Genomic DNA, 27,566 nt, shown 5'->3' with positions numbered 1-27,566 from the left:
TACCCTGAGGAACTCCTGCAGTGATGTCCTGGACCTGAGATAATCGACCTCCAACAACTACAACCATCTTCCTTTGTGCTAGGTATGACTCCAACCAGTGGGGAGTTTTTCTCCCGGTTCCCATTGACTCCAGTTTTGCCAGGACTCCTTGATGCCACACTTGGTCAAATGCTGCCTTGATGTCAAGGGCAGACACTGTCACCTCACCTTTGGAATGCACTACCTGAGAATGTGGAGGAGACAGGTTCAATTGAAGCATTAGAATTGATTTGCGCAGCACCTATTTTTCAGGTGTGACTGGAACTAATAAGTACTCAAAGTATTGGGAAGAAACATGAGCACAGTTCGATCCAGTTAAGGACAACAAATATGTGCCCTTTAGCGAAGCCTGAAACATGTGTTCATTCCTTTATATATGCAAATAAGGGTTTGAATACCTACCTGGGGTCCCCATTCCAAGTTTGGTTTGCCACAGAGAAACTGCACCTAGCAATAGTTTGCTAACCTTTACCGGAATGAGGAGCCAGGAGGAGTACCTCACATCAGAGGAATCAATTGCTGCAGTTTCCCTCCCCTCCCAATCCCAACCCTGACCCCTGATCTCCTATACTCCTAGCCTAACCATCGACCTTCTGACTCTAGCCACTGTCTCCCCTGCTCCTGGCCCAGCAATCCTCAACCCTACCCTGGTCCCGACTCTCTGACCCATTTATATAAGGGGTGCTATGCAGCTATCAGCGGCCTGAGCTGGTAATACTCTTTGTTGGCTGTCTCTGATGTCATGTCAGCTCCATTAGAATGAGGCTTGAGGTGCAATATTTGAGAGTCTTGGATCTCACCTTTCAAGAGCAGGAAAATGTAGCCTGCACCCACCCTGCTCTCCACTGTTCCCCACCACCCCAGCATGCAACCAAAGATAGACAAGCACTCAGTCAAAAGATCTCATGAGCTGTGCCATTTTGCGGCCTGAAAAGATTTAGGTTTTTTCACCTCCTCCTCCAACTTTGCCTTTCTGCCATAAAGGTGCAGACTTCTGTGGGATACAGTTTTAGAACTGGTAGCCTGGATGTTTTCTATTTCAAAGTTATTTTTCACATCAGTGGCTGGACAGTAAAAACAATAACAGGATATTCCAACAGAAGGTCATAATCGAAGACACTGATTCTGTCTTCGTCCAATATTATTTATATTCTTTTTGGAGGAGTCAATAGGCGCCAATTTAGTTTTTTCTACCTCTTTTCCAGTTGCACTAAAGCTAACTACAGTGCTGCTACTTTGACAGAAGTTGATCAAACTTGAGACATCTTCAGGCCAGTAACACCATATCAACTGAGCCATCAGTGAGGAAAGACACAAATGTTTCTCATACCTTTATTATGCCATGCCAGATAGACAACATATTCACATACCGCCGAGCTTGTCTCCAGTTATTGTAAGATGAATTCTGCAGTTCACTCTCTTCGCCTTCACCCTCCTCCCTCTCTGGTAGCTCAGTGCTAAAACAGAAATATGGATTTTTTTTATCAATTGATTTAAAATAGTGAGAAAATGCCATATGAATAATTTCTTTTTTTAAAATGAGCACTCTACTGAAAAATGGAGACTGCAAACAGTAATTTCTCAAGAAATGTATCCATATCTTCCTGTTGAAGTCAAACCTCATGAATAGTCTAACATGTGGATTTTCAAACACAGGGACCATTTTCTACTTTCAAGTACTCAGTTTTGCTTGCCAGGGCTGCACAATTGTGAAATCACATGGGCTCAGGGCGTGATTTTGATTGTGCACACATGTTATCCCGATCTCTAGATATACAGACTGACAGGGGGAGAAGATCAGTGAAAAACCTACCCAAAAGTGACATGCAGTTAAAGAAATAATATTAAACTGAAAAGTTCATTTGTAGATGTTTGCCACAGGGGTATAATTCTAAAAATACTAACTGCAGCAAAAATAATACAAAAAATCCACAAGTAAAATCCGTAGCTTTTCAAAGACATATGAACATTTTTGCATAATTAAACAATTGAAAACTGCTAAAATCTGAACTAAAGTTCCCTTTCTGTGATAGTCTGACACCAGAGTTTTGTCCACAAACCTACAGATCTCATGGATTTTGCACCAACCAGTTAATGAAGTTTCTGAGCTATCCATGTAAAATACATCAAGTTCTCAGTCCTGCAGGACTAATTTTTAAGAGTCCAAATACTGACATTCTTTGTAATTATCAAGTGGGTAAAAGTGATGCCAAGGTATTGGCTATGAGATGCAGTACAATGCATACAGCACCATAATTCGACAGCCACAACTTTATTTCCTGATTATGTGAAAATTGTTATACTAACATATCAAATAGCTGCATATTTTCTGACATTAAATAATATAGAACTGCAGTGATGGAGACACATAGAACTGATACTGATTTATAAATAGCGATTACAATGTGCACAGCTGATCATAACAGTTTAATCAGTTTGTAGATTATTTACAAGTAATTATTTAATGAAATATGTTACTGATTTGCTAGATTGATACCAGGAATAGGAACATAGAAACAGGATTATTAAGTCCAAGGGCCCTGACAACATCCTGGCAATAGTACTGGAGACTTTTGCTTCAGAAAGTAGCCATGCCCCTAATACAGCTACAACCCTAGCATTTAACCGACCATTTGGAAAATTTCCAAGGTTTGTCCTGTCCACAAAAAACAGGACAAATCCAATCCGGCCAATTATGCCCCATCAACCTCCTTAATCATCAGCAAAGTGATGGAAGGTCCTGTTGATAGTGCTACCAAGTGGCACTTACACAGCAATAACCTGCTCATTGATGCTTGGTATGGGTTCTGCCATGGCCACTCAGCTCCTGACCTCATTAGCTTTGGTCTAAACATGAACAAAACAGCTGAATTCCAGAGGTGAGAGTGACTGCCCCTGACATTAAGGCAGCATTTGACCGAGTGTGGCATCAGCAGCTCTAGCAAAATTGAAGATAGTGTGAATCAGGGGCAAAACTGTCCACTGGTTGGAATCATGCTGAGCACCAAGGATGATGTTAGTCATCTCAGTCCCAGGACACTGCTGAAGGAGTTATTCAAGGTAGCATCCTAGGCCAAACATCTTCAGCTGCTTCATCAATGACTTTCCCACCATTATGAGGTCAAAAGTGGGATATTCGTTGATGATTGCACACTGTTCAGCACCATTGTTAACTGCTCAGATACTGAAGCAGGCCATGTCCATATGCAGCAAGGCCTGGACAACCTTCAGGATTGGGCTGATGAGTGGCAAGTGACATTTGTGCCACACAACAGTCAGGGAATTACCATCTCCAACCACAGAGAATCTAACCATCTCCCTATGATATTCAATGGCATTACTGTCGCTGAATCTCCCATTATCAATATCCTGGGTGGGTTACCATTGACCAGAAACTAAACTGGACCAGACATATAAATACTGTGGCTATAAAAGGTCAGAAACTGGGAATTCTGAGGCAAGTAACTCACCTCCTGACTTGCCAAAACCTGTCCACCATCTACATGGCACAAATGGGGAGTGTGACGGAATCTTCTCCACTTACCTGGATGAGTATGGCTCCAGCAGCACTCAAGCAGCTTGACACCATTCAGGACAAAGCAGCCTACTTGATTGGTATCCCATCCACCAGCCTAAACATTTATTCCCTCCGCCAACGACATACAATAGCAGTAGTGTGTGCTATATACAAGATGCACTGCAGGAACTCACCAAGGCTCCTCCGGACACCTTCCTAATCTACCACCTAGAAGGACAAGTTCAGCAGACGTACAGGGACACCACCACCTGCAACTTCCCGGTCAAGCCACACACCATCCTGACTTTGAACTATATTGCCATTCCTTCACTATCGCTGGATCAAAATCCTGGAACTCTCTTTCCATCAGCACTATAAGTCTACCTACACCACACGGATGCAATAGTTCAAGAAGGTGGTTTACTACAAGCAGTTAGGGATGGGTAACAAATGCTAGCCTTGCCAGCGACACCCACATCCAATGAAAGATTTCAAAAATAAGTTGAACTGGTTTATGTGACAACACCATTTTTGGTGCTAAAAACCATATTTAAGCCTAAATTCAGTGTAGAAGTCCACTCCCAACCAACCCCACCTTTTCTGCTAAGGCCAGAATCTTCTGGTTGGCGTGCAGGGGTGGGCCCAGCTCATCAAAGCATAAAATGATGTCACCACGTGTCATTCCGATCTTCAGTTTGGCAGGCGCACACCGGAGTCAGCTGCGCGCCCACCGAACTGTCAAAGGCCTATTAAGGTCATTTAAATAGTAATTGAAATAATTAACAGGGCTGCCCGTCCAACCTTAATATTGGCAGGCAGGCGAAGAACCCAGATGGCCTTCGCATTTTTCATGGAACCTCATCCACAGACAGGATGAGGTTTCAAGAAGGGTTTATAAATGTAATAAAAATGTTTATTAAAATTCATTGACATGTCCCAGCTCATGTGACACTGTCACATGAGGGGGCATGTCTGAATATTTTTTTTTCCTTTATTTCAATTTTTCATAAGCAAAGTAATCTCCAGCACAGGCCTCCCTCCTCCCCCTGCCCACACAGAGAGTGCTCAGCGCTTCCAGGTGCGCGTCATGCTGGGCGGGCCTTAATTGGCCCAGCCCACATAAAATGGCGGTGTGCAGCCGATCGCAGCTGGCGATTGGCTGTGCGCCCACCTGTGCCCAGCCCGCCCAACGAGGAGGAAATTCTCCCCTAAGAAATGTTACACTTGCCTTTGGAGTCAGTCTCAATTTTTCACATAAGAAATGTATGTTTTACTTACCTTATAAATCAATCCATGAGATCAAGCAGGCAATGCAGGCCATGTTGCCAATAAGATGCGCAGGAATTGAAGACCTGCCCAGATAGAGCAGGCTGAATGTGGCAAACGACGAACAAAAATGGGTCCTCCAGCAAAGAATGAAATAGGAAGCTGGTTTAACGCTAAAAGTTCTAACATTTGTTTACTCATCAAATAACTGTGCTGCAGTGAGGAAATTCGGTATTAGTGAAAAACTGGGGTGTGAGAATGGAAGAAGAAGATGCTCAAGACCAAAATTGCCATCAGAACAGCGACCAGCCATTGGCCTGATCTTGAGGAGCATGTATCCTAATGGGCCCTCGTAAATCGTCAGAATGGCTATATTGTCACCAGAAATGCAAAGCATATATATGCACCTTGAGTCCAGCAAGGATTTCAGAGCAACAGCTAGTTGCTGTAGCCGCTTTATGGAATTAAAATGTCTCATGTTGCAGCAGAAGACCAAGATTCCTTAAAATTCCAAAGAATCCTCGATGCCAAAATGACTGGTTTCAAGTGATGTATATCATCAGACAGCAGCAAAAACACAAGTACCCATTATGCCACATTGCCAACATAGTCGAAACGTATATGAATTTCGATATGCACAACAACCGAACTGTAGAATGGAAAGTTCAAAAGCAGTGCTAGTACATGCTTTTGTACTAGCATGTAGTACATGACAAGACAACATTCATGGTGGCACCAGCCTGCATTGCTAACAGAATGAAATTAAAGCCTATGGTAATCTTTAAATGTAAAACCATGCCAAACATCAAGTTTAATATCAGTGAGAGTATTTGTGCATCTCCATGATAACGGTTGGATGGATGAGAATGGAGTGAAGTTATGGATCGATAATATGTGGAACAGGCATCCCGGTGGCATAGGCAAAAAATGCAGCTATTAGTGTGGAATATGTTCAGATCCCATATAACTGATGAGATCAAGACAGATGTGAAGAAATAACGCACAAATTTCAGTTATTCTGGGGGGTATAACATCCGTAGTTTAACCTTTGGATGTTTGCCTCAACAAGATATTTAAGGATCAAGATATTTAAGTTTGCGCCAAATGGAATAGGTGGATAGTTGACAGTGAAGAAAACCTTCACAAAGTGGAAATAGGCATGCTGCCCCACTTGATATTTTGAGTGGTTTCGCCATCAAATCATCGGACACTATTAATGCACAAACTGTCAAAAGGTGTGGGACATCCATTTCAACAGATGGGGAGGAGGATGATTTGTTGTGTAGGATAATTCTGAAATTGAAAATACCAAATCTGATATAGAGTGGGATTCTTACAATGATGGCATAGCCACAGTGACTCAGAATGAATTTGATGAACTCTTTACATTAGATGCCGAATAGAATGATTTTGACTGTTTTTGGAACATTTTGATTAAGGTTAAAGATATCCTCATAGAATTAATTCATTCAGTAAAATGATCATATTGGTTTAATCTGAATTACCGGTGTTATTGCTTTTTCATGTTTCAAAATGGTGACCGTCTACACCAACACTGGCAGTTCACATTTTTACTTGAGCCCATTCTTGGGAGGATTTTTCAAGTCTTCAGGGATTGACTTATATACTGTGATTCACAGTAGGCTATTCAGCCCCTCAAATCTGTTTAATGGTCCCATGATCTGTATCTTAACCCCATCCACCTGCCTTGGCTCCATATCCTTCTATAGATACATCTAACAATAATCCATTGACCTCAGATTTAAAATTATTAATTGAGCAAATAATGAGTAATTTCAGAGATTAGGGAAGTTGGAATTATTCTCCCTAGAGCATAGAAGGCTAAGGGAAGATGCAACAAAGGTGTTAAAATTATGAAGTGCTTTGATAAAGTAAATAACTTTCCACTGGTTGGAAGGTTAGAAATCAGGGGACACAGATTTAACTAATATGGCAAAATATATGCAGAGTTGTTACGATCTAGAATTTACTGCCTGAAAGAGTGGTGGAAATAGATTCAATAGTAATTTTCAAAAGGGAACTGGATATAATACTTGAAATGATAAAATAAAAAACTGCAGGGCTTTGGGGAAAAGGCAGGGCACTAATTGGACAGATCTACCAAAGAGTTGGCACAGGCACAATGGGCCAGATGGCTTTTGTGCTGTTTGTCTTTATACTATAACTAAAAAAAATCATAGAGATAAGAGGGCATCGAATAAATATCTCAGCAGTAGATTTAATAGGCACAAACGAAACAAAGCTCATGTCTGAAACTATTATGTTCAATTGCAGAGAATCTGTTCTGGCAAGGAAGATGCAATCATTAAATCCAGAGTATCACTCCAAATAGTGTTCATAGAAAGTATTTTCACTAAGTTTTTATGCCATCAAGAATGACTGTCATCATAAATCTAAACTCTAAAGACTCTTAACGACAAAAACAATTAAAGTTTGTTTGAAGAAAAACTAAAATAAAAACATTATGAATGAAAGCAGATATGGAAAAGTTTATAAATATACAATTCTTAAAATGCTTATGTTCCACTAAGTGCTTGCAACATGGAGGCAATTATCAATTAGTCCATGATAAAACAAATGGAAAACATGAACAGCAACTTGACCAGCAGCACACTCAAAATGTTAACTATGAAAGTGTAATACTCCACAATGCAAAGCTTTCAGTGTCTCTTGACAATAATAATGCACACTCATGTTTAGAGATTACCTTTGCTTACTTTCTGCAATCCACGGAACCGCATGTTTATGGGGTCTATGAAATTGTACGCTTTGGATGGGTGAAGCAGACTTGTTAAGCATATGTGATCTGTGATTAGTCCTCTATTCATTCCACTGAGCTGAAATTTTGCAGTTATTACAAGCCAAGCACTGCATTAAATTAGTTCAACAACACATCTGTCACTGGAACTTAAATAGTCATTACGTGGCAGATGGTGACAAAAATAACGAAGTGATTTTATTCTGTTACCCAGTTTCCTTTTAATTTAAACCACATGTTTTTTCTTTTACTGCTGGTGCAGATAGTTCCTCTTTACAGTAAACAGTGCTAGTCAAGTTGACCAAGGAAATTGTACAATTCCTCAGCTCAAATAAACCATAAATTCAGACTTTTTACTTAATGGTGTAACTTGTATTAAAACCAATGGAGTCAATGGGAATCAGGGGTAAATTCTCCACTGGTTGGAGTCATGCCTAGCACAAAGGAAGATCTTCGGCTGTGGTTGTTGGAGGTATATCATTTCAATCCCAGGACATCATTGCAGGAGTTCCTCAGGGTAGTATCCAACCATCTTCAGATGTGTCATCAATGACCTTCCCTCCCACATAAGATCAGAAATGAGGATGTTTACTATTGATTGCACAATGTTTAGCATCATTTACGACTCCTCAGATACTGAGGCAGTCCGTGCCCATATGCAGCAAGACCTGGACAACATTCAGGCATGGGCTGATAAATGGCAAGTAACATTTGTGCCTCAGAAGTGCCAGGCAATGACCATCTCAAACAAGACAGAATCCAACCATCGCCCCTTTATTTCAAAGGCATTACCATTGCTGAATCCCCCACTAACAACCTGGAGGTTACCATTGACCAGAAACTGAATTGGGCCAGCCTTATAAATACTGTGGCTACAAGAGCAGGTCAGAGGCTGGGAATTCTGTGGAGAGTAACTCACCTCCTGATTCCCCAAGGCCTGTCCACCATCTACAAGGCACAAGGTAGGAGTGTGAGGAATACTCTCCACTTTCCTGGATGAGTGCAGCTCCAACAACACTTGACACCACCCAGGACAAAGCAGCCTGCTTGATTGGCACTCCACCCACCAACATCCACTCCTATTCCCCACTGATGCATATTGGCAGCAGTGTGTACGATCTACAAGACGCACTGCAGCATCTCACCAAGGCTCCTTTGACAACGCCTTCCAAGTCCGTGACCTCTGCTACTTAGAAGAACAAGGATAACAGATACACCGGAACACCACCATCTACAAGTACCCCTCCAAGCCACAAACCATCCTGATTTGGAACTATATTGCTATTCCTTCATTGTTGCTGGTTCAAAATCCTGGAAATCCCTCCCTAAGATCACTGTGGGTGGGGGGGTGTTCAATAAGGCAGCTCACCACCATCTTCTCAAGGGCAATTTGGGTTGGGCAATAAATGCTGGCCTAGCCAGCGACGCCCACATTCCGAGAAACAATAAATTAAAACTGAGCAGATAAACTGCAATTTTTCACCTCTCGTAGGGCTAGATTTTCATTTGCACTACGCCTGGGTGATTGGCAAACCCCAGATGCAGTGCAGTTCCTACTATGATGCACAGGATTTCTGGAGGTTTAGTTACAATGGAACTGTGGTAGGGTTTCTTAGAGTAGCAGGATGAATTCCCAGTCTGGGTACATCATGAGAGCGGTGCCTGTTGAGAGCAGGAGGATGCTTACTAGGAAGATTGAAAGTGCTTGGGCCATCTAGCTACCAGTCTCAATTAGCAGCCATAAAGGTTCTGATCATGATAGCCCCGGCTGCAATTACAGGCATCTTGAGAGATTATGGAGGGAAGATATTGGGAGGGCAGCAATAAGACCATTGGAATAATTCAGGTGAAAAAAGGGTGGACAAGGTTTTCAGTAACTGAGACAGGCAGAGGCAGCCAATATTGATGAGCTGGAAGTAAGTGACCTTGGTGATGGAAAGGATGTTTGGTAGGCTGCTAAGTTTAGGGCTGAACCCAACACATGGCTTTAATGAGCCCGATGGGGCTGGCATTATTAACAAGGGAGGAGAGTAACCAGGCATTGCAAACAATAGCTTCAATTTACCAAATTCAGGCTGAAGGAAGTTCAGTAGTATAGAAAGAGTCGAGGGGTTAAAGTCGTGGACAGGTAAATAAAAAAGGGAAAAGGAAGAGAAGGAGGTAGAACAGTTCCTTGGACAACCTTGGAGTTATGGCGTGCATGAGGGAAGAGAATCCATGAGTGGTAATGAGCTATTTCCTCTTAACAAACAGAGATAAGTCAGATCATACAAAGACAACAGAGGAGATGTAGTGGAGGAGGATGGTATGATAAATGATAATAAATGCTACAGAATACTCAAGCAGGATAAAGGGGAAAAATGTACCTCAATCACAGTCACAGAATGTATAGTTTCTGACTTTGGCTCAGGTAATTTCAAGGCAAGAAGGGCAGAGATCAAACTGATTAGATTTGAATACTGAGTTTCAGTAGAGATGGGCATGGAGCTCAGAACCACATGATCAAGAGCCTTAAAGAGGAAATCAAAGTTAGAGGCAGAGTGATAGTTTGAGAGGGTGGATAAGCCAAGTGTGGATTTTTTGAGTATGGGGTGGCCGGGGGGATGGCTAAAAACATTAGTTTTGAAGGGCAAAGCTAGGGGAAAGGGAACTATTAACAATGCCAGCTTCCTTGGGGGGCTAAGTGTGGTAGTTGAGAGATCGACAGTGGAGTAAGGAGGAAATCAAGGGAGTTAGGTCTCATGGAAGGCATGAGTTTGGAAAGGAGGAGAGGAGAAACAACAAAGTGATAAGTTTTAGGGTTGAAATGGTTGAGAGAAGGGAGGGATTAGAGCAGATAAGGAGAAGGGACTAGTAAAGGCTGTGCAGGTGACTGCCATCATAGAGAGGAACAAAGCAAAGGGGGACAAACTTTATAATTAGTACTGGAGGTGTGGGTAATGATAGCAGATGAAAGCATTGAGGAAAAGATTAGTTGTGGAGTTGAGATGATCGCGGAGCAGTTGTTGATTCTGCGGGAGGAAAGCAAAGCACTGCAAAGCTTGAAATGATCAATTCAAATCAGGTAGGTGATGAATAGGCTAATTTGATAGGTGTGTATATGCCTTTCTAGCTTGACAGCATGAAGATGGGCAATGTACCAAGGAGAGTGACACATTATGGTCAAAAGTATAACAAACAATGATCAATCACATTGAAGGTAAAGGAGTGATCTAGCAGGTCAACAGCACAAGAGATTTTATGGTGTGTAAAACTGATTGGAAAGGGAGTTAGAAGTTAGACAGAATTAAGCTAGGGAGATTGTTTTCCTTCCTTAGGTACAGAGACCAAAATTATACACAGCAGTACAGAAAAGAGAAGTGAATATTCATGTCAGATGTTCAATATCATACTATCCTTAACATGTTCATCTTACAAAATGTGCCTCTCAGCATTATGTCTAAATGTCTGAAACTAAAAGTTACAATTTTTCTAACTTTTGACTTAAGTTATTTTAATAACCCTCTACAGGTTATAACTGATATAAATTTAGTATATTTTCTGGGGGAGAAAGAAACAGCAGTGGCAACACTGGAATTTAACAATTTAGGACAAGATTGGATATTTATAGATACTTGCTGGCTATCTCTGTATCTGATCAGAATTCATGTTATCAAAATTTTAGAGCCAGTCGTCCTGATATTGCTCTGGAGGGCTTTTGCATAGGTCTGTAACAAGCAGAACTTTCATCAAATTCTGCACAAGGAATGGTGTAACTGGGGCTCTCATCTCAGCTACACAGGGTGTGATTTCACAGCAAGCCTAGCTGCCACTTAAGTGGATTGGCGTTATAAGCACAAAGAGATAAATTTCAAAAATATTGTTCCTTTGCTTTGGAGACTGATTTCCCAAGAATATCAATTACTTTTAAAGTTTGACCTTTCAAAGCTCAAATCCCTCATCCCAAGCCTTTAACAACACTAGACAGCAGGGATACGCAGGCATCTCTTGCACCTAGTGTTGTTAAGACACAAATAGAAGAACATATTAAGTATGAAGTATTTTTATACTCAAGGCATGATAATACGATTTGAAGGCAGACATAAGAATGAACTTTTAGGTGTCAATGGGAAAAAGCACGGTGGCGCACGTGTGTGGGATTATGTGCTACCAGCCAACATGCAGCCTGTTTGGCCCCATCAATGACCAGCGCCTGAAAGTGGCAGATAGCCAATTAAGGATGTTTAAAGGTTTATGAAGGCTGATTGTCAGACTGGAAATTTCCCATCGAGCTCCAGGCACCAGAGGCATCAGGGAACATCCCAGCTGCCTCCATGCAGCATCTTGGTGGCAGGCTGAGGGGCGGAATTTTCCCATCCTGCCTGTAGCGGGTTTTGTGGCAGGTGGGAGCGGAGAATCCAGCAGCAGACAAAAAGTCAAAAATTCGCCGGCATAAAAACAGCTTGCAATTCTCCCGATGGTGGGTTTATGGCGGGTCGGTTATACAGGACATAAGTAACATCCCAGAAAAAGCCTTAAATAAGGAAATGGAAAGGATGGAGGAACTAGGGAAAATTACAATCACCAGGGAAGTGGTATTGAGCAAATCATTGGGGCTGAGGGCTGACAAATTCCCAGTTCTGTATGGACTTCACCCTGAGGTCTTGAAAGAACTGGCTAGTGAGAGAGTTGATGCACTGGTTTTAATTTTCCAAAATTCCCCAGATTTGGGGAAGGCACTATTAGGTTGGAAAACAGCAAAATATAACTCCTTTATTTAAAAAAGGAGGGAGGCAGAAAGCAGGAAACTATAGGCCAGTTAGCCCAATATCTGTCATAGAGAAAATGTTAGAAGCTATTATTAAAGATGTTATCGCAGGGCACTTAGAAAAATTCAAGGCAATCGGGCAGATGGTTTTGTAGAAGGGAAAACATGTTCAACTAATTTATTGGAGTTCTTTGAAGGAGTCACATGTGCTGGAGATAAAGGGGAACCAGTGGATGTACTGTACTTAGAGTTCCAAAAGGCATTTGATAAAGTGCCACATCAAAGGTTATTGCAGAAAATAAATGCTTATGGTGTAGGGGGTAACACATTGGCATGGATAGAAGACTGGCTAGTTAACAGTAAGCAGAGAGTTGGCATAAATGGGTCTTTTTCTGGTTGGTAGGATGTGACGAGTGGTGTGCCACAGGAATCAGCACTGGGGCCTCAACTTTTTGCAATTTATATAAATGACTTGGATGAAGGGACCGAAGGAATGGTTGTTAAATTTGCTGATGACACAAAGATAGGTATGAAAGCAAATTGTGAAGAGGATGAAAGGAGGCTACAAAGAGACATAGATAGGTTAAGTGAGTGGACAAAGATCTGGCAAATGGAGTATAATGTGGGCAAATGTGAAATTGCTCATTTTGGCAGGAAGAATAAAAAAGAAGCTTATTATCTAAATGGTGACAGATTGCAGAGCTCTGAGATTCAGAGGGATCTGGATCTCCCAGTGCATGAATCACTAAAGGTTATTATGCAGGTACAGCAGGTAATTAGGAAAGCTAATAGAATGTTATCATTTATTGTGAGAGGAATTGATTACAAAAGTAGGAAGTTTATGCTTCAGTAGTGCAGGGCATTGATGAGGCCACATCTGGAGTATTGTGTACAGTACTGGTCTCCTTATTTAAAGAAAAATGTAAATGGGTTAGAAGCAGTTCAGAGAAGGTTTACTACACTAATGGCAAGAATAGGCGTTATCTTAAAGCTGGACAGGTTAGGCTTGTATCCACTGGAATTTAGAAGAGTAAGAGGCAGCTTAATTGAAACCTTTAAGTTCCTGAAAGGGTCCTAACAGGGTGGATGTGGAGAGTATGTTTCCTCTTCTGGGAGAATCTAGAACTAGGAGTCACTGTTTAAAAATAAGGGGTCGCTCATTTAAGACAGAGATAAGGAGACATTTTTTCTCTCAGAGGGTTGAGTGTCTTTCGAACTCTCTTCCTCAAAAGGTGGTGGAAGCAGTCTTTGAATATTTTTAAGGCAGAGCTCAATAGATTCTTGATTAACAAGGGGGTGAAAGGTTATCGGAGTATACAGGAATAAGATCAGCCATGATCTTATTGAATGGCGGAGCAGGCTCGACGGGCAGAGTGGTCTATTCCTCTTCCTAAGACGTATGTTTGTACGTATGTATGAATATAAATACTGTGGCTCCAAGAGCAGGTCAGGGGCTAGGAATCCTGCAGCGAGTAACTCACCTCCTGACTCTCCAAAGCCTGTCCACCACCTACTAGGCACGTCAGGAGTGTGATGGAATACTCTCCACTTGCCTAGATGAGTGCAGCTCCAACAACACTAAAGAAGCTTGACACCATCCAGGACAAAGCAGCCCACTTGTTTGGCACCCCACAAACATTCACTCCCTCCATCACTGACAAACAATGGCAGTAGTGTGTACCGTTTACAAGATGCACTGCAGAAACTCACCAAGGCTCCTTCGGCAGCATCCTGGGAGTTGCCAGGACTCTTACATCCTGAGATTTTGTGGTTCCTGCAGGAGATGGTGCACCCAGAGGGAGGTCAAGGTGCCTCGTCCCCACGTCACCTTCATCTTGATGGTGGCCACCAGAGTGTGTGGCCATGGAGTGCAGGGCCGAATGCATATCCAGCAAGATCTGCAGGACCAAGGTCTCCATGTTGGTTGCCAGCCTTCCCATGGTGACCTCGGGGCATTCGCATGTCGGAGCCACGACATCAGACAGAACGCAGATGGACTCCTCCATCATTTGCTCCAGTCTGTTGAGTGATTGTCGAATCTCTGCCTGATGTTCCGCCACCTGTCACTGCATCTCCAGCATTGAGTTGGCAGCCGCTTCCCAAGGCTCATCACCTGACTCGGAATGAGTGGGTGGCTGGTCTCCAGCAGCCCTCCAAATGCCGGAGGTCTGGGCTCTCCCTGCCTCCGACTGCTGCGGGGACGTGTCAGTGAGGTGTTCTCCAGAAAGTGAGCCCCAGCCTGATTTACAACTGTGCCCCATCGACGTGTGTGTCTCTGAGTTGGTGGGGGGTGTGTGTGAGCACTGTGACGGTTCTTCCAGAGCTTCTTCTTTGGACGTGGTCTGGGGGCTCACACTGGTACTTGACTGGCTTTGGGGCCTCAATCTGCTGGTGCCTAGAAAATAGGGTTTCATTGAATGAGCATGAGCTGTATAAGACTGCACATGGCTCACTGTGATTATCAGGATTTGATGAGTTGATGGAGCTGTGATCCATACTGGGTTGCTGGGAGAAGCCAATCTCCCCTTCCCCACAGGAGCGTTTCCTGCCGTCCCCAGCCAGCTCGGCTTCAGCCTCCTCAACCTCAGTGAGGGCAATGACGTTGGCCGTCTCTCCCCTGGTCTGCGATCTCTTGTGCCAGTTCTGTGCCAACTTGGCCTGTATGAAGAAGAAAGAAAGGCATGTGATGAGAAGGGATGGAGCAGAGGTTGGGTGAGATGCATGTCCCCTGAGTGTGGTGAGCCCTCCCTAGAAGGGCCAGAGGATGGAGTGTGAGCAACATGATAGATGGGATGGTGGTGATGTGAAAGTCTTGATGAGAGAATGAGTGTTGATAACTGTACCCCACTAATGGTTGTGTGAGGTCCGTGAAGAGAGTAGCTGTCTGAGTGAATGACGCCATGATGAGAGCTTGATATTGGAGGGAGTTGAAGGATGACTTACGCTGGCAGAGCAGGTGGTTATTCATCCTCTTCCTGCACAGAATAGCATTTCGGGCGCAGTTGCCCATCGCGCTGACCTGCTCTGCGACAGCCTTCCAGGCTGGAGAGGTGAGGCTGCTGCACTCCTCTGATCAAGGCCTGGAGGGCCTGGTGGGTGAGCAGGGATGCTGCCTTCTTCTTGAGACTCTCGGCTTTCTTCTTCTGGCTGCAAGGCATCTCTGCACTTGTCCGGAAGACAGGTGGATGGAGAGAGTGAGATTATGTGTTGGGTTGGCCTTTAAATATGACACCCAGACCTTCGACCCTGACAGCTGACGCCGGGCAGACGAATCAGCTCCTGACCTGCCAGGTGATTCAGCCCAATACTTGCCTGTGCATAATTAATGACCCTCCAAGGGCAGAATCAGGCATGAGTTCCTGCTATTCTGGCCAGCGGGGTGGGCGCCGCCGAAACCAGTTGCCACCTCACTTAGTCTCTTAAATGGAAAATTCCGTCCTGGGGATCTGCACTACAGAGAGGCTTTGAGGCCCTCCCACCTGTCTGACTTGTCCTACAATAATGGTAGCTCAGCTGCTTTTTCTATTTTTTTTAACAGTTTAAAAGTCTAGGCGGAGGGTATCTGAAAATGGAGGTGCCCTCTTTCTCACTTAACTGGAAAAACAGCCTAGGCATCTTCTTGGCTGCAGGGCCTCCTAGAAGCCCTCCTCTGGCATCCTCAGTTGGACGGCATGTCTGTTCTCTGATCACTAAATGGTTAATTTGGGAAAAATCACAGCCAAGTGACTTCTCCTCTCAGGGACAGGCTTCTGACCCCTTCGACCCTGGAGCCAGGGTCCTGAATCCTGCAGGGAAAATCCTGCCCATTGTATGCATCTATCCCCAAGTTCATAGGAATATCTGAATGATGGAAAAGGGTCAATAAAACAGAATAACTGGGTGTTTCTGAGCTGCAAACTGAAACAAGCCCATACCAAATTTTAAAGATCCTTCAAAAAAACCAATTAATTCCTGAGTAAACATTTGACATAATTATAGTAAGTAGTTATTAATGGTGCTGAATTTTCTATTCTGGAGATTGAGTGGGCAGGAAAGTCGGCGTGATTCCCTCTTGAGTGGTGGGGGGGTGGGTGGGGTTGGTTGAACATGCACAACCTTTTGCTTTTCAGCTCATTAATTATGCATCAGCAAAGAGCTTGGTGAATCTCATGGCAGCGCAGATGGAAGTCACTTGCGCTGCTGTTACCTCTTAGGGTCAAAGGTCCTGGTGCCATATTTAAATGGAACCCGGACACACTCATTTATTGCAGCCCAGGAGCTCCGCACTACTCCTCCAGAGTCTTTGCGGCCACAGCTCCAACTGGACAAGCTCGCAGGTGTGAGCATCCACATCCACAAGGGGCCCTCCAGCATTGCCTTTCATTCACCTCTAGATAAGAGTGCCACCAGTGATACACCCATGGTCGGGCCAATGCTCTCCCTTGCAGTGGTCCCTCTTCTCCAGTTTCTTGACCTTAAACAGGCCCTGCTGCCTCTTGCTGCTAAGGCCCTTGCTCCTCATGGACCCGTGCCAAATGGCGAGGGGCCCTCCTTCCCCTCATCTGGTTGAGAGCCATTATCAAGGCAGTTGCCTGAAATCTGCATCATCAATGCCTCAGTGGATGGGTGAACGAACTGAAATGATACATTAAGTAAGCATGCCCTTTACATGTTTCACTCCATCTCAAAGCCAGCATGTAAGTGCTACGCCCTTCACCTGGCCTCCAACTAGACATGGCATCCCCACCTCACCCCTTCCAGGTAAAGGACATCCCGGAGGACCAGAGATGGGTGTTCCTCCCATTCATAAATGAATGCGTATGGAGACATTGTTCTTTGACCAGGGTGATGTGAGCCAAGTGCAAGGAGCCTCATGCAGACACTGTACACAAGTGAGCATCTTTGACATCCAGTTGCCTCTTAATTCTTGTTAGTCAAGGCAATCAAAGGTTATTGGGGTTAGATGGAAATGTGGAAATTGAAACACAAGATGATCAGCAATGATCTTATTGAATGGCGGAGCAGGCTCGAGCGGCCGAATGGTCTACTCCTGTTCCTATTTTTTATATTCTTATGTTCTTAATTATTAGGGTGTCCCTCTAGTCAGCCACTTGTGCTGACTTTGAACTCCACCCACTCGGGAAGACCCTCCTCCCATCTTGAGGGATCTCACTGACTGACTAACTGCGTGGTCAAGGTCACTTCAGAAAAATGGTGCACGTCACATTTCACACTCGCTCCACCACCTTCTACCTTCCCCCTGTAACCCACTAACTTCAGCAGATAGCCACCCAATATACCACTGCTCTCCCCTGTCATGCTTGAACCTCCCCCAGTTAACCTGGACACTATCATAATCCACCTCCACATTCCTTTCCTCACATCAGAGCTGACACCTGTTACCATCCCCACGCCCACCCCGACCTGCCCCCTCCTGTTATCCGAGTTAACTGTTTTGTCTCCCTCTGTTACCCACCTGACGAGACTTTCATCTATCAGACTCTCATCCTGGACCTGCCACTGAAATGCATCCCACTCCATCCCCCCTTCCCCAGGCCCTCTCTCCATTCTTACCCCATAAGCCTGCCTTCACTCTACCCTTCCACCCTACCTTCCCCGCTCCCCCCACCATCCTCCCAGCCTTCGTCTGCTTCCCTTGTCCATCATTGGAGCAGTGTTTGCTAACAGCACTCGGATGAAGTTATGCGAAGTCCCCAAGAAGGAGAATGCAACATCTATAGGCCTCAAAGTCATGGATGAAGTGAAACTAGCCAGGTGCACAACACCTATATACAATCGGGAAACAGGCTGTTCTAATTATCCCCTGATAGGCACTTAATTTGGAGGGGAATGCAATTCCGGCAAGTTGGCCTTTTAATGGAAATTCATGAGATGCAAATGAATGCAAATGTAATTCCCCACATAGATCAATGGGAAACTCAGCCTGCCTTTAACTCACCATCAAAGTTGGGAGAACAGAATTTCAAACTAATTTCTCACCAGCAGGAAACTGACGTTTCCGCTGTTAGGAACAACGTATAACTTTAAGTTTAATTTATATTTGTATTTGTGTGTTAAGAAAGGTGAAACATGGTCCTAGTTTCATTTAGAGTTTTTTTTGTGAGCTTGGTGCCGGGATGTCTGGAGACCCTGTTTGTATACATGAGTTTTTAATGAGGTTTACAACTCTTTAAGTGAAGAGAAGGGTTACAAAGGGGTTAGTAGTTCAGTGGTTTTGGGGGAAAAAACAAAGAAGAAAAAAACTGCCATTTGTCTAGGGAGAGGGACACACAGAGACACAGGGAAAGACAGAAGGGCAACTCAGTCATGTCTACCAGAGGGTGAAGGCACAGAGTCATAAAGGTCTACAGCACAGAAAAAGGCCCTTCGGCCCCATCGAGTCTGCACCGGTCAAACAAGTACCTAACTATTCTATCATTATTCTAACGATCGTCAGTCTCGAGATAAACTGGGCGAAGGATTTGGTATTTGTGAATCTTCAGGAATCGCATGAGGCTGTAATTCAAGTCAAGCCATTTTTTTATTCTAATCCCATTTTCCAGCACTAGGCCTTGTATGCCATGGCATCGCAAGTGCACATCCAAATACTTCTTAAGTGTTATGAGGATTTCTGCCTCTACCACCCTTTCAGGCAGCGAGTTCCAGATTCCCACCACCCTCTGGATGAAAAAATTCTTCCTCACATCCCTTCTAATCCTCCTGCCCCTTACCTTAAATCTATGCCCCCTGGTTATTGATCCCTCCACCAAGGGGAAAAGTTCCTTCCTGTCTACCCTCTCTATGCCCCTCATAATTTTATACACCTCAATCACGTTCCTTCTCAATCTCCTCTGCTCCAAGGAAAATAACCCCAGTCTATCCAATCTCTCCTCATAACTAAAACTCTCCAGCCCAGGGGCAACATCCTGGTAAATCTCCTCTGCACTGTCTCTAGTGTAATCACATTCTTCCTATAATGCTGATTCCAGGAATGCACGCAATACTCTAGCTGTGGCCTAACCAGCATTTTATACAGGTCTAGCATAACCTCCCTGTTCTTATATTCTATGCCTTGGCTAATAAAGGCAAGTATCCCATATGCCTTCTTAACCATCTTATCTACCAGAAGGTAGAAGTTCTAAGCTCTCTACTGTGAAATCCTGCTGGGGAACTGAATTTCAGGAACACGTGCTTGATCTTAAGTTAAAGTAATAGGGAGTTTAGATTGAGGGATTATTTTTGGTGTCTCAGGGAGAGATGCCAGCTGAGGGAAAAGCAGTTTGTGAAGCTCAGGAATCCACCAGAAAACCATATGCAATTGTGCCAGCCCAAGCAAGAAGTCGTGGTGTATGGATAGTGGCAAATCTTCACTGGGGTTTTGTGTATGTAAGGGTAAAAGCAGTAGTGTGAGTTAGGATAATTTTCTGGTGCTTGTATTGAAATCTTTTCAACTTTTGGCTAGTGTAATATTGTTCATTTTTCTTGCTTAATAAACGTTTTATTCTGTGTTAAAAGTACACTGGCAGACCTTTGTGAATATGTTCAGTAATGGGTCTCTACGGTTTCTGGGAAAATCAAAGTTAAGATCTATCAAGTAAGGTTTCACTCTGGGATCAGGCTTGTCCAGTATTAACATCAGCTGAGATCGTAATACCATAACTCCAAACTTAGTGCCCCTGCCCACAATTCCTGCTGTTGGCAGGAGCAGAAAATTCCACCCAGAGTTCCACTTTAGCAGCAAAATTATAAGTGATGTATCCCCAGTAAAACGTGCATTTTGAAAAATTGCCTATCTACCAACTTAAAATGAGAAGCACCACAAGAGAACTGCTAAAAGTGTATAGTTACACAAAATTTAAAAAAAACACAAAAGTTGACAGATGAACTTGGAGTTACCTGGCAGGCAGCTGTGATGAGGCATTAGTTGTGATTCCTTCAAGTTGTTGATTCATGATAGCCCTGTACTTTACCAGATTCTCCGCAGGCACATATGTGACACTACAACAAAATAAGACAAAAAAGGATGAAGATTTTAAAAACCCATAAAGGAATCGCTTGCTTTACTAGCCCATTTTCATGCAAGCACAAAGCATCATGAGGACTGTCAAGGGCTGACTGCGTCAATAGGACCACTTGGGTATCTGAAATAGTTTAAGGCTCTAAAAAAAGTGATTTGAAGTTCTGAAATTTGGTTTAAAGTATAGTTCATGTAAAAAATAGTAAATTCTGAAGTTGTTCTGATCTATAAAAGAAACATTTGAAGCTTTAGGTGCCACATCACTTTTCAATATGGGTTACATATCAACAAGCTATAGAGTGTATGGCTTATAAAGACATCAGAAACAAATACAAACATGATCATATTTTGAACAGATTATTTTTATACCAAAGACAAATTGGCTCATAGCTCTCTTTCATGCAGTGGTTTTTATTTTGTATTCCATGAATTCTTTGTTCAAATTATAAGTATGAGTACTTGAAGGAAGTTAGATAATAACAAAACACCTAATATTCCTTTTCAATTACAAATCTACAATGAACTCCTATATGTAGGATATTTTCAGAAAATTAAAAAGATTAAGAGCAACTGATCATAACATTTTCTTTTATCTAAACCTTACCTGTTTGGTTGCAGAATATGAAAACAATAAAAAAATGTTCAATCAGCTAACCAGTAGTTTAAATGTTTTGTGCTTTTCGCCCACATGAAGATGGGGTCACTTACATACCTTTTCTGTATCCTATTTACCTCAAGTCAATCCAATTTACTAAAATTAATTTTCAAGATGTATTTCCATTAACTGTTTTTAGCAGTCTATAATTCAGATTTAAAAACACAAAACAGTATAATTGAAACTCTGATTATGGCTTTGTTAAATTAGCAATGATGGAAAGATGGTTAGTTTTAAGAATACAAAATAAAACTTGAAGTTTATCCAGATACACTTTAATCATTACGTCGGCAATCGCAGTATACTTTATTCTTGACAATATCCATTCTCAAATGTATCGCTAACTACAAAGATGCAATATTTTGAAACTGCATTTCAAATTAAACAAATATATTTGCTCTTCATTTTAGAAGGGAAGTTAACATTACCAAACTGAACTTCTGACTAATACATCCTGATGGCTATGACTGAATATACACTGAAGTGTTTTTTTTAATTCTCCTAAATTGTATTTAGGCTAAGTTGGTGCAGAAATCAAATTGGGATTCTTATCAGTCTGATCCTGAAATCTTATGTAACACACTCAATCTTGAACTAATAAGAAAAAATACCTACTGGGCCTCTAATCTTTAACATGTACCCCAATAAACATTTTATCACTCTCCTCCTCCCATCTTTTTCATTTTGTTTCTATCCTTCAAACCTTGCTCTCCAAAGCTAGTATTGAATGATTCCAGCTTTGTTCATTTACTAAAATCACAATTTTTTCCAGTGGTTTCTACCAGTAACAACTTAACTTAAAAAAGCAAATCACTGGATACTGGAAAGCTTGAATTGGAATTAAAGGTGCCAGTTTAATCACTGCTTGTAGTTTCCCTATCACCTGACATGTGTGACATGTTCGACAGAATTTAACCACATCTATACGCAATCCAGGCCAATAAAAATATTTTTGTATTTTTGCCTGGGTCTTCCTAATCCCTAAATGTCTCCCTATTGAAATTTCATGAGCTACTCTCAGTATCTCATTTCTATATGGGGTGAGGGATCAAGCTTGGGTAGAGGTAGCAATTCAATGTGTAGATTCAAGGCAGGAAAGCAAATTAGTAATATGAGAAATGAAGGTCAGAGAATGGCAGGATGGGGCAGAGAGAAAAAAGCCTAAGAATACATCAGCCATCAAGACTAGATGTTACAAAGGTAACAAAAAGACAAAACTGAAGGTCCTCTATCTGAATGCACGTAACATTCTTAATAAATTAATTGAATTGATGGCCCACATTGAAGTAAATAAATATGATCTGATAGCAATTACGGAGAAGTGGCTGCAGGACAACAAAGACTGGGTCCTTAATATTGATGGGTACATGACATTCAAGAAGTATAAGAAGCTAGGTAAAGGTGGAGGGGAAGCACTATTAATCAAAGAGGGCATTAGTGCAATAATTAGAGATGGCCTTGGTTCAGGAGTCCAGGATGTAGAATTGGTTTGGGTGGAGATGAGGAATAATACGGGAAACAAGTCATTAGTTGGAATGGTCTACAGGCCCCCTAAAAGTAGCCACAGTATAAGATAAAGTATTCATGACAAAATATTGTGTGCTTGTGATAAAGGGACGGCAATAATCATGGGTGATTTTAATCTACATATAAACTGGACAAATCAGGTTGGCAGTAGTAGCCTGGATGAGGAGTTCTTAGAATGCTTTTGAGATAGTTTCTTAGAGCAATATGTTCTGAAACCAACCAGAGAGCAGATTATATTAGACTTGGTATTGTGTAAGGTGACAGGATTAATTAATGACCTCAGAATAAAGGCACCTCTGGGTAGTAGCAACCACAATATGACTGAATTTTACATCCAGTTTGAAAGGGAGAAGAGTGGGTCTAAGATAAGTATCTTAAACTTAAATAAGGGCAATTATGTGGGGATAAAAGCTGAGCTAACTGAAGTGAACTGGGAAACTAGGCTAGAGGATAGGTCAAGAGAGAAGCAGTGGCAGACAATTAAGGGGACATTTCAGAGTGTTCAGAATAAGTATATTCCTGCTTTAGAGAAAACTTCTAAGGGGAGGACCCACCATCCGTGGTTAATTAAAGATGTTAAGGAAAGCATCAAACTTAAGGAAAAAGCATACAACTCCACAAAGATGTGTGGCAGGACAGATGATTGGACAGAATATAAAAAATGGCAGAGAATGACTAAAAGGTTAATCAGGAAAAAGAAATCAGAGTATGAGAGGAAGCTAGCTAGAAATATAAAAACAGATAGCAAGAGTTACTATAGGTATTTAAAAAGGAAAAGAGTAAGTAAAATGAGTGTTGGTCCTCTAGAGAGTGACAGTTGGGGAGTGTAATAGTAGATAATAAGGAAATGGTGAAGAAATTAACAAATATTTTGCTTCTGCGTTCACTATAGAGGATACAAAAACATCCTAGTAATAGCTGCGAATCAGGAGGTAGACAGGAGAAAGGAATTTGGTGAAGTTGGAATCACTAGGGAAACGGTACTGAGCAAATTAATGGAGCTGCATGTTGGCAAGTATCCAGTCCTGACGGACTACATCCTTGGGTCTTTACAGAGGTGGCTAATGAGGTAGTCAATGCACTGGTGTTAATTTTCCAAAATTCGCTAGATTCTGGGAAAGTTCCATCAGATTAGAAAGTGGCAAATATTCAAGATTCCCTCTATTCAAGAAGGGAGGAAGGCAGAAAAGAGGAAACTCTAGGCCAGTTAGCTTGACGTATGTCATGGGGAAGTTATTAGAATTGGTCATTAAGGAGGTTATAGCTGGGCACTTAGAAGAGCTCAAGGCAATAGGAAAGAGTCAGCATGGTTTTGTGAAAGGAAAATTATGTTTAAACAATTTATTGGAGTTTTTTGAAGGAGTAACATGTGCAGTGGATAAAGGGGAGCCTGTAGACATGCTGTACTTGGATTTCCAGAAGGCATTTGATAAGGTGCCACATCAAAGATTATGATGAAAAATAAAAGTGTATGGTGTAAAGGGTAACATATTAGCATGGATAAAAGATTGGTTGGCTGGCAGAAAGCAGAGAGTATGCATAAATGGGTCTTTTCCTGATTGGCAGGATGTAGCGAGTGGAGTCCCACAGGGGTCTGTAGTGGGGCCTCAACTTTTTACAATTTACATCAATGACTTAGGTGAGGGGAGTGAAGACATGGTCGCTAAATTTGCAGATGACACAAAGATAGGTAGGAAAGTATGTTGTGAAGAGGACATGAGCAGGTTGCAGATGGATATAGATAGGTTGAGTGAATGGGCAAAGATCTGGCAAATGAAGTTTAATGTGGGAAAATGTGAAGTTGTTCACTTTGGCAGGAAGAACAAAAAAGCAGAGTACTACTTAACTGGAGAACCTCTGCATAATTCTGAAGTGCAGAGGGATCTCGGTGTTCTAGTGCATGAGTCACAAAAAGTTAGTGTGCAGGTACAGCAAATAATTAAGAAGGCTAATGGAATGCTATCCTTTTTTACGAGATGGATTGAACATAAAAGTCAGGATGTTATGCTTCAGTTATACAGGGTATTGTTGAGACCGCACCTCGAATACTGTGTGCAGTTTTGGTCCCCTTATTTAGGGAAGGACGTAAATGCATTGGAGGCAGTTCAAATGAGGTTTACTAGATTGATACCTGGAATGAGTGGGTTGTCTTATGAGGAAAGGTTGGACAGACTGGGCTTGTTTCCACTGGAATTTAGAAGAGTGAGGGGTGATTTGATTGAAGTATACAAGATCCTGAATGGCCTTGACAAGGTTGACGTCAAAAGGATGTTTCCTCTTGTGGGAGAGTCCAGAACTGGGGGGTGGGGGGGGGGGGCTGTTTTATAATTAGGGGATGCCCTTTTAGGACAGGGATGAGGAGAATTTTTTTCTCTCAGAGGATTGTGCGACTTTGGAATTCTCTGCCTCAGAAGGAGGAGGAGGTGGGGTCATTGAATATTTTTAAAGCAGAGGTAGATAGATTCATTTTAGGCAAGGGAATCAAAGGTTATTGGGGTTAGATAGGAACATGGAAATTGAAAGGCAAGAAGATCAGCCATGATCTTATTGAATGGTGGAGCAGGCTTGAGGGGCTCAATGGTCTACTCCTCTTCCTATTTCTTATGTTATTATATCCAGATGGTATAACAATCTAATGCACTTCCATTCACTTTCATCTGCTGAAACTTGATACAGTCTCCAATTCCTCATTAACAACTTACCTTTAAGGTAATAACACTCTGGAATACATTCAGCCTCTGTTTCTGAGTAAGCTGTCTGACGTAACTGCTTTATTCCGGGATCCTTTTGTTGTAACTCTACCAACTTCCTTGAGCTAAACAATTCAGCTTCATTTTCTTCAATTCTTTCTCCCTAAACAATCTTATCAAAGATAATATAAGCTAATTGAACTTCAACACCTTTTCCCTGCCTTTTAACTTTCTCTTCTTCCTGTTTCTACCTGTGAGTCTGTGATCTGTTATTACACAATCTGGAAACAATCTAGGATGCATTTTCTTCAACACTTCTGTTGAATGAACCTCCATAGGCTGCTCAACCACCATAGGCATCACCCACATCTGTGACCCAGCTATATATTTACCTAAAATAAACTGAACCCCTACAATGGGCAATTTTTCCACTGCTCTAACAATCACCTCACTTATTTTCCACTTACTCTTTAGATTTACCTTTCACAGTGGAATAAGTTTAGCATCTCCATCAACCCTACTTATCATCACAATTCCTGCAATACTCCCTATACTTCCTGTTATCACCTTTTCCTGCAATACTCCCTATCACTGTCCCATAACATTAAATATTGACTAGCACCTGTGTCTCTTAAAATATTAATATCTTCACCTGCTCCACCCTGTACACATGGAAAGACTTCCCCTTCGCATAGAAAATCTTTAAACATTTCTGCAACCTGCTCTTTAGAACTCCCTTGGGTAAATTGTGAACACATTCCCGTTTCTTTACCAATCACTGATTCTTTCTGCTTCACCTGTACACAAACCACTCGTTTTTCTCATGCCTGCACCTCAGAACCCACAGTACTTTTACTTCCAGAACTTTTCTGCATTCCAATTACTGTAACAGATTTTCCTTATAACTTCCAACACATTGAGTTTGTTTGCCCAACCTTATTACAATGAAAACACCTCAATTTTCAAGTGTCACTTCTATCCTCAGCACCTTCCTTTTTAATCTGAGAAAAAACTTCCTGAGAATTTCCAACTACTCCTTCTCTTCCATGACTACCTACCTTCCTTTCACTTTCCCACTTTCTAGCCTTTTCTCATTAAAAAGGGTGGCAAAAGAAAGGTTTAGATCTATGAACTGACTCATAATCACCAGCTATCTCTGCTGCTTGTCTTACTATTTTAACCCTCTGTTCCTCCACGAGTTCTCACTCTCGAAGGAACTGAATCTTTAAATTCCTCTGAAATAATTACTTCTCAAAGAGCTGCATATGTTGTCTCTACCTTTAATGCCCGTATCCACCAGTCAAAATTACTTTGCTTTACTCTTTCAAACTCAATATAAGTTTGCCCAGGATATTTCCTTATATTCCTAAATTTCTGCCTGTACACCTCAGGAACCAACTCATAAGCACTCAAAATAGCCTTTTTCACTGCATCATAATCCACCAACCCTTCCTCTGACAGTGAAGCATAAACCTCATGAGCTTTATCCACTAACCTAGACTGTAAAAGCAATGTCCAGATTTCTTGTGGCCATTTCATCTGCTTAACTACCTTCTCAAATGAAATAAAGAACTACAACTTCAGAAGAGCTGGCACAAATTTAAACATTGCCCCACTGGGTTTTAGGTTGCAGATTTTTTATCATCAGAACCTTCCTCAGCAGCTGTGATCTCTTTTTTTAAGATCTAGCCATTTACACCAATATTCCCTTTCTCTCTCCTTCTCTTTTTCCTCCATTGCCAACTTCTCCCTCTGGAGGTCGAGTTTTTGCATTTCCATTTCTCTTTGAAATATTCTCTCTTTTTCTCTTTCTTTTCCTTTCTCTGCCCTTACCATTTCTTTTTTCTGTTGCCTCTAGTTCAAGTTTTTTTTCATTTCCATTGCTCGTTCAAGTTCAAGCTTCTTCATTTGTAACTGAAGTCTCACTACCTCCAGCTGTGACTCACTAGTGCCAGGTATCACTTCCAATTTCAAATGCTGTGCTATCACTTCAAATGTGTCTGGTTTCTTTGCCCCTACAGGTTACCTGAACTGCAACTTACTTGCCAATTCTGTTAACTTACCCATAGATACTTTCTGTAACTCAGAGTTAGGTCTTCTACTTCCAAAAAAGTTTTAGTCATCGATACAGCCGTTTTTGCAGTCTCACCACTTTAAAATCCCTCACACCAACTCCTGAATTCAATGTGCTACTTATCATCATAACCTTAAGATTCACCAACTCCAAACCAAATCAAGGAATTTCAAATATCCCGCAAAGAGCCCCCAATTTGTTTGTGTGCCAGGTGGACCAAATCGACATGGGAAACCTGGTCGTGCTGTCAAACAGTGTTGCAAATTGTATGTATTA

At 42.1% G+C, this 27,566-nt stretch overlaps 1 protein-coding gene across 16 annotated transcripts in view; it reads right to left on the bottom strand.

Moving 5' to 3' along the window:
• The window catches only part of mpdz (multiple PDZ domain crumbs cell polarity complex component), a 420,746-nt gene that overhangs the window by 141,732 nt on the left and 251,448 nt on the right, over positions 1-27,566 (bottom strand). For 15 of the 16 annotated variants that reach the window (XM_078570536.1, XM_078570535.1, XM_078570542.1 and 12 more), the window contains 2 exons: positions 20,224-20,325; positions 1,410-1,496 (listed from right to left, as the gene is read on the bottom strand). In XM_078570536.1, the coding sequence (XP_078426662.1) occupies positions 1,410-1,496; positions 20,224-20,325 (189 nt within the window). The remainder of the gene's footprint in view (positions 1-1,409; positions 1,497-20,223; positions 20,326-27,566) is intronic. The other variant, XM_078570539.1, reaches the window with a different exon arrangement.

The sequence above is a fragment of the Cetorhinus maximus genome, chromosome 2 (genome assembly GCF_964194155.1).
Source record: "Cetorhinus maximus chromosome 2, sCetMax3.hap1.1, whole genome shotgun sequence".
NCBI lineage: Eukaryota > Metazoa > Chordata > Chondrichthyes > Lamniformes > Cetorhinidae > Cetorhinus > Cetorhinus maximus.
The sequence above is the reverse complement of the archived record's forward strand: the minus strand, read 5'-3'. Positions and strand labels throughout refer to the sequence as shown.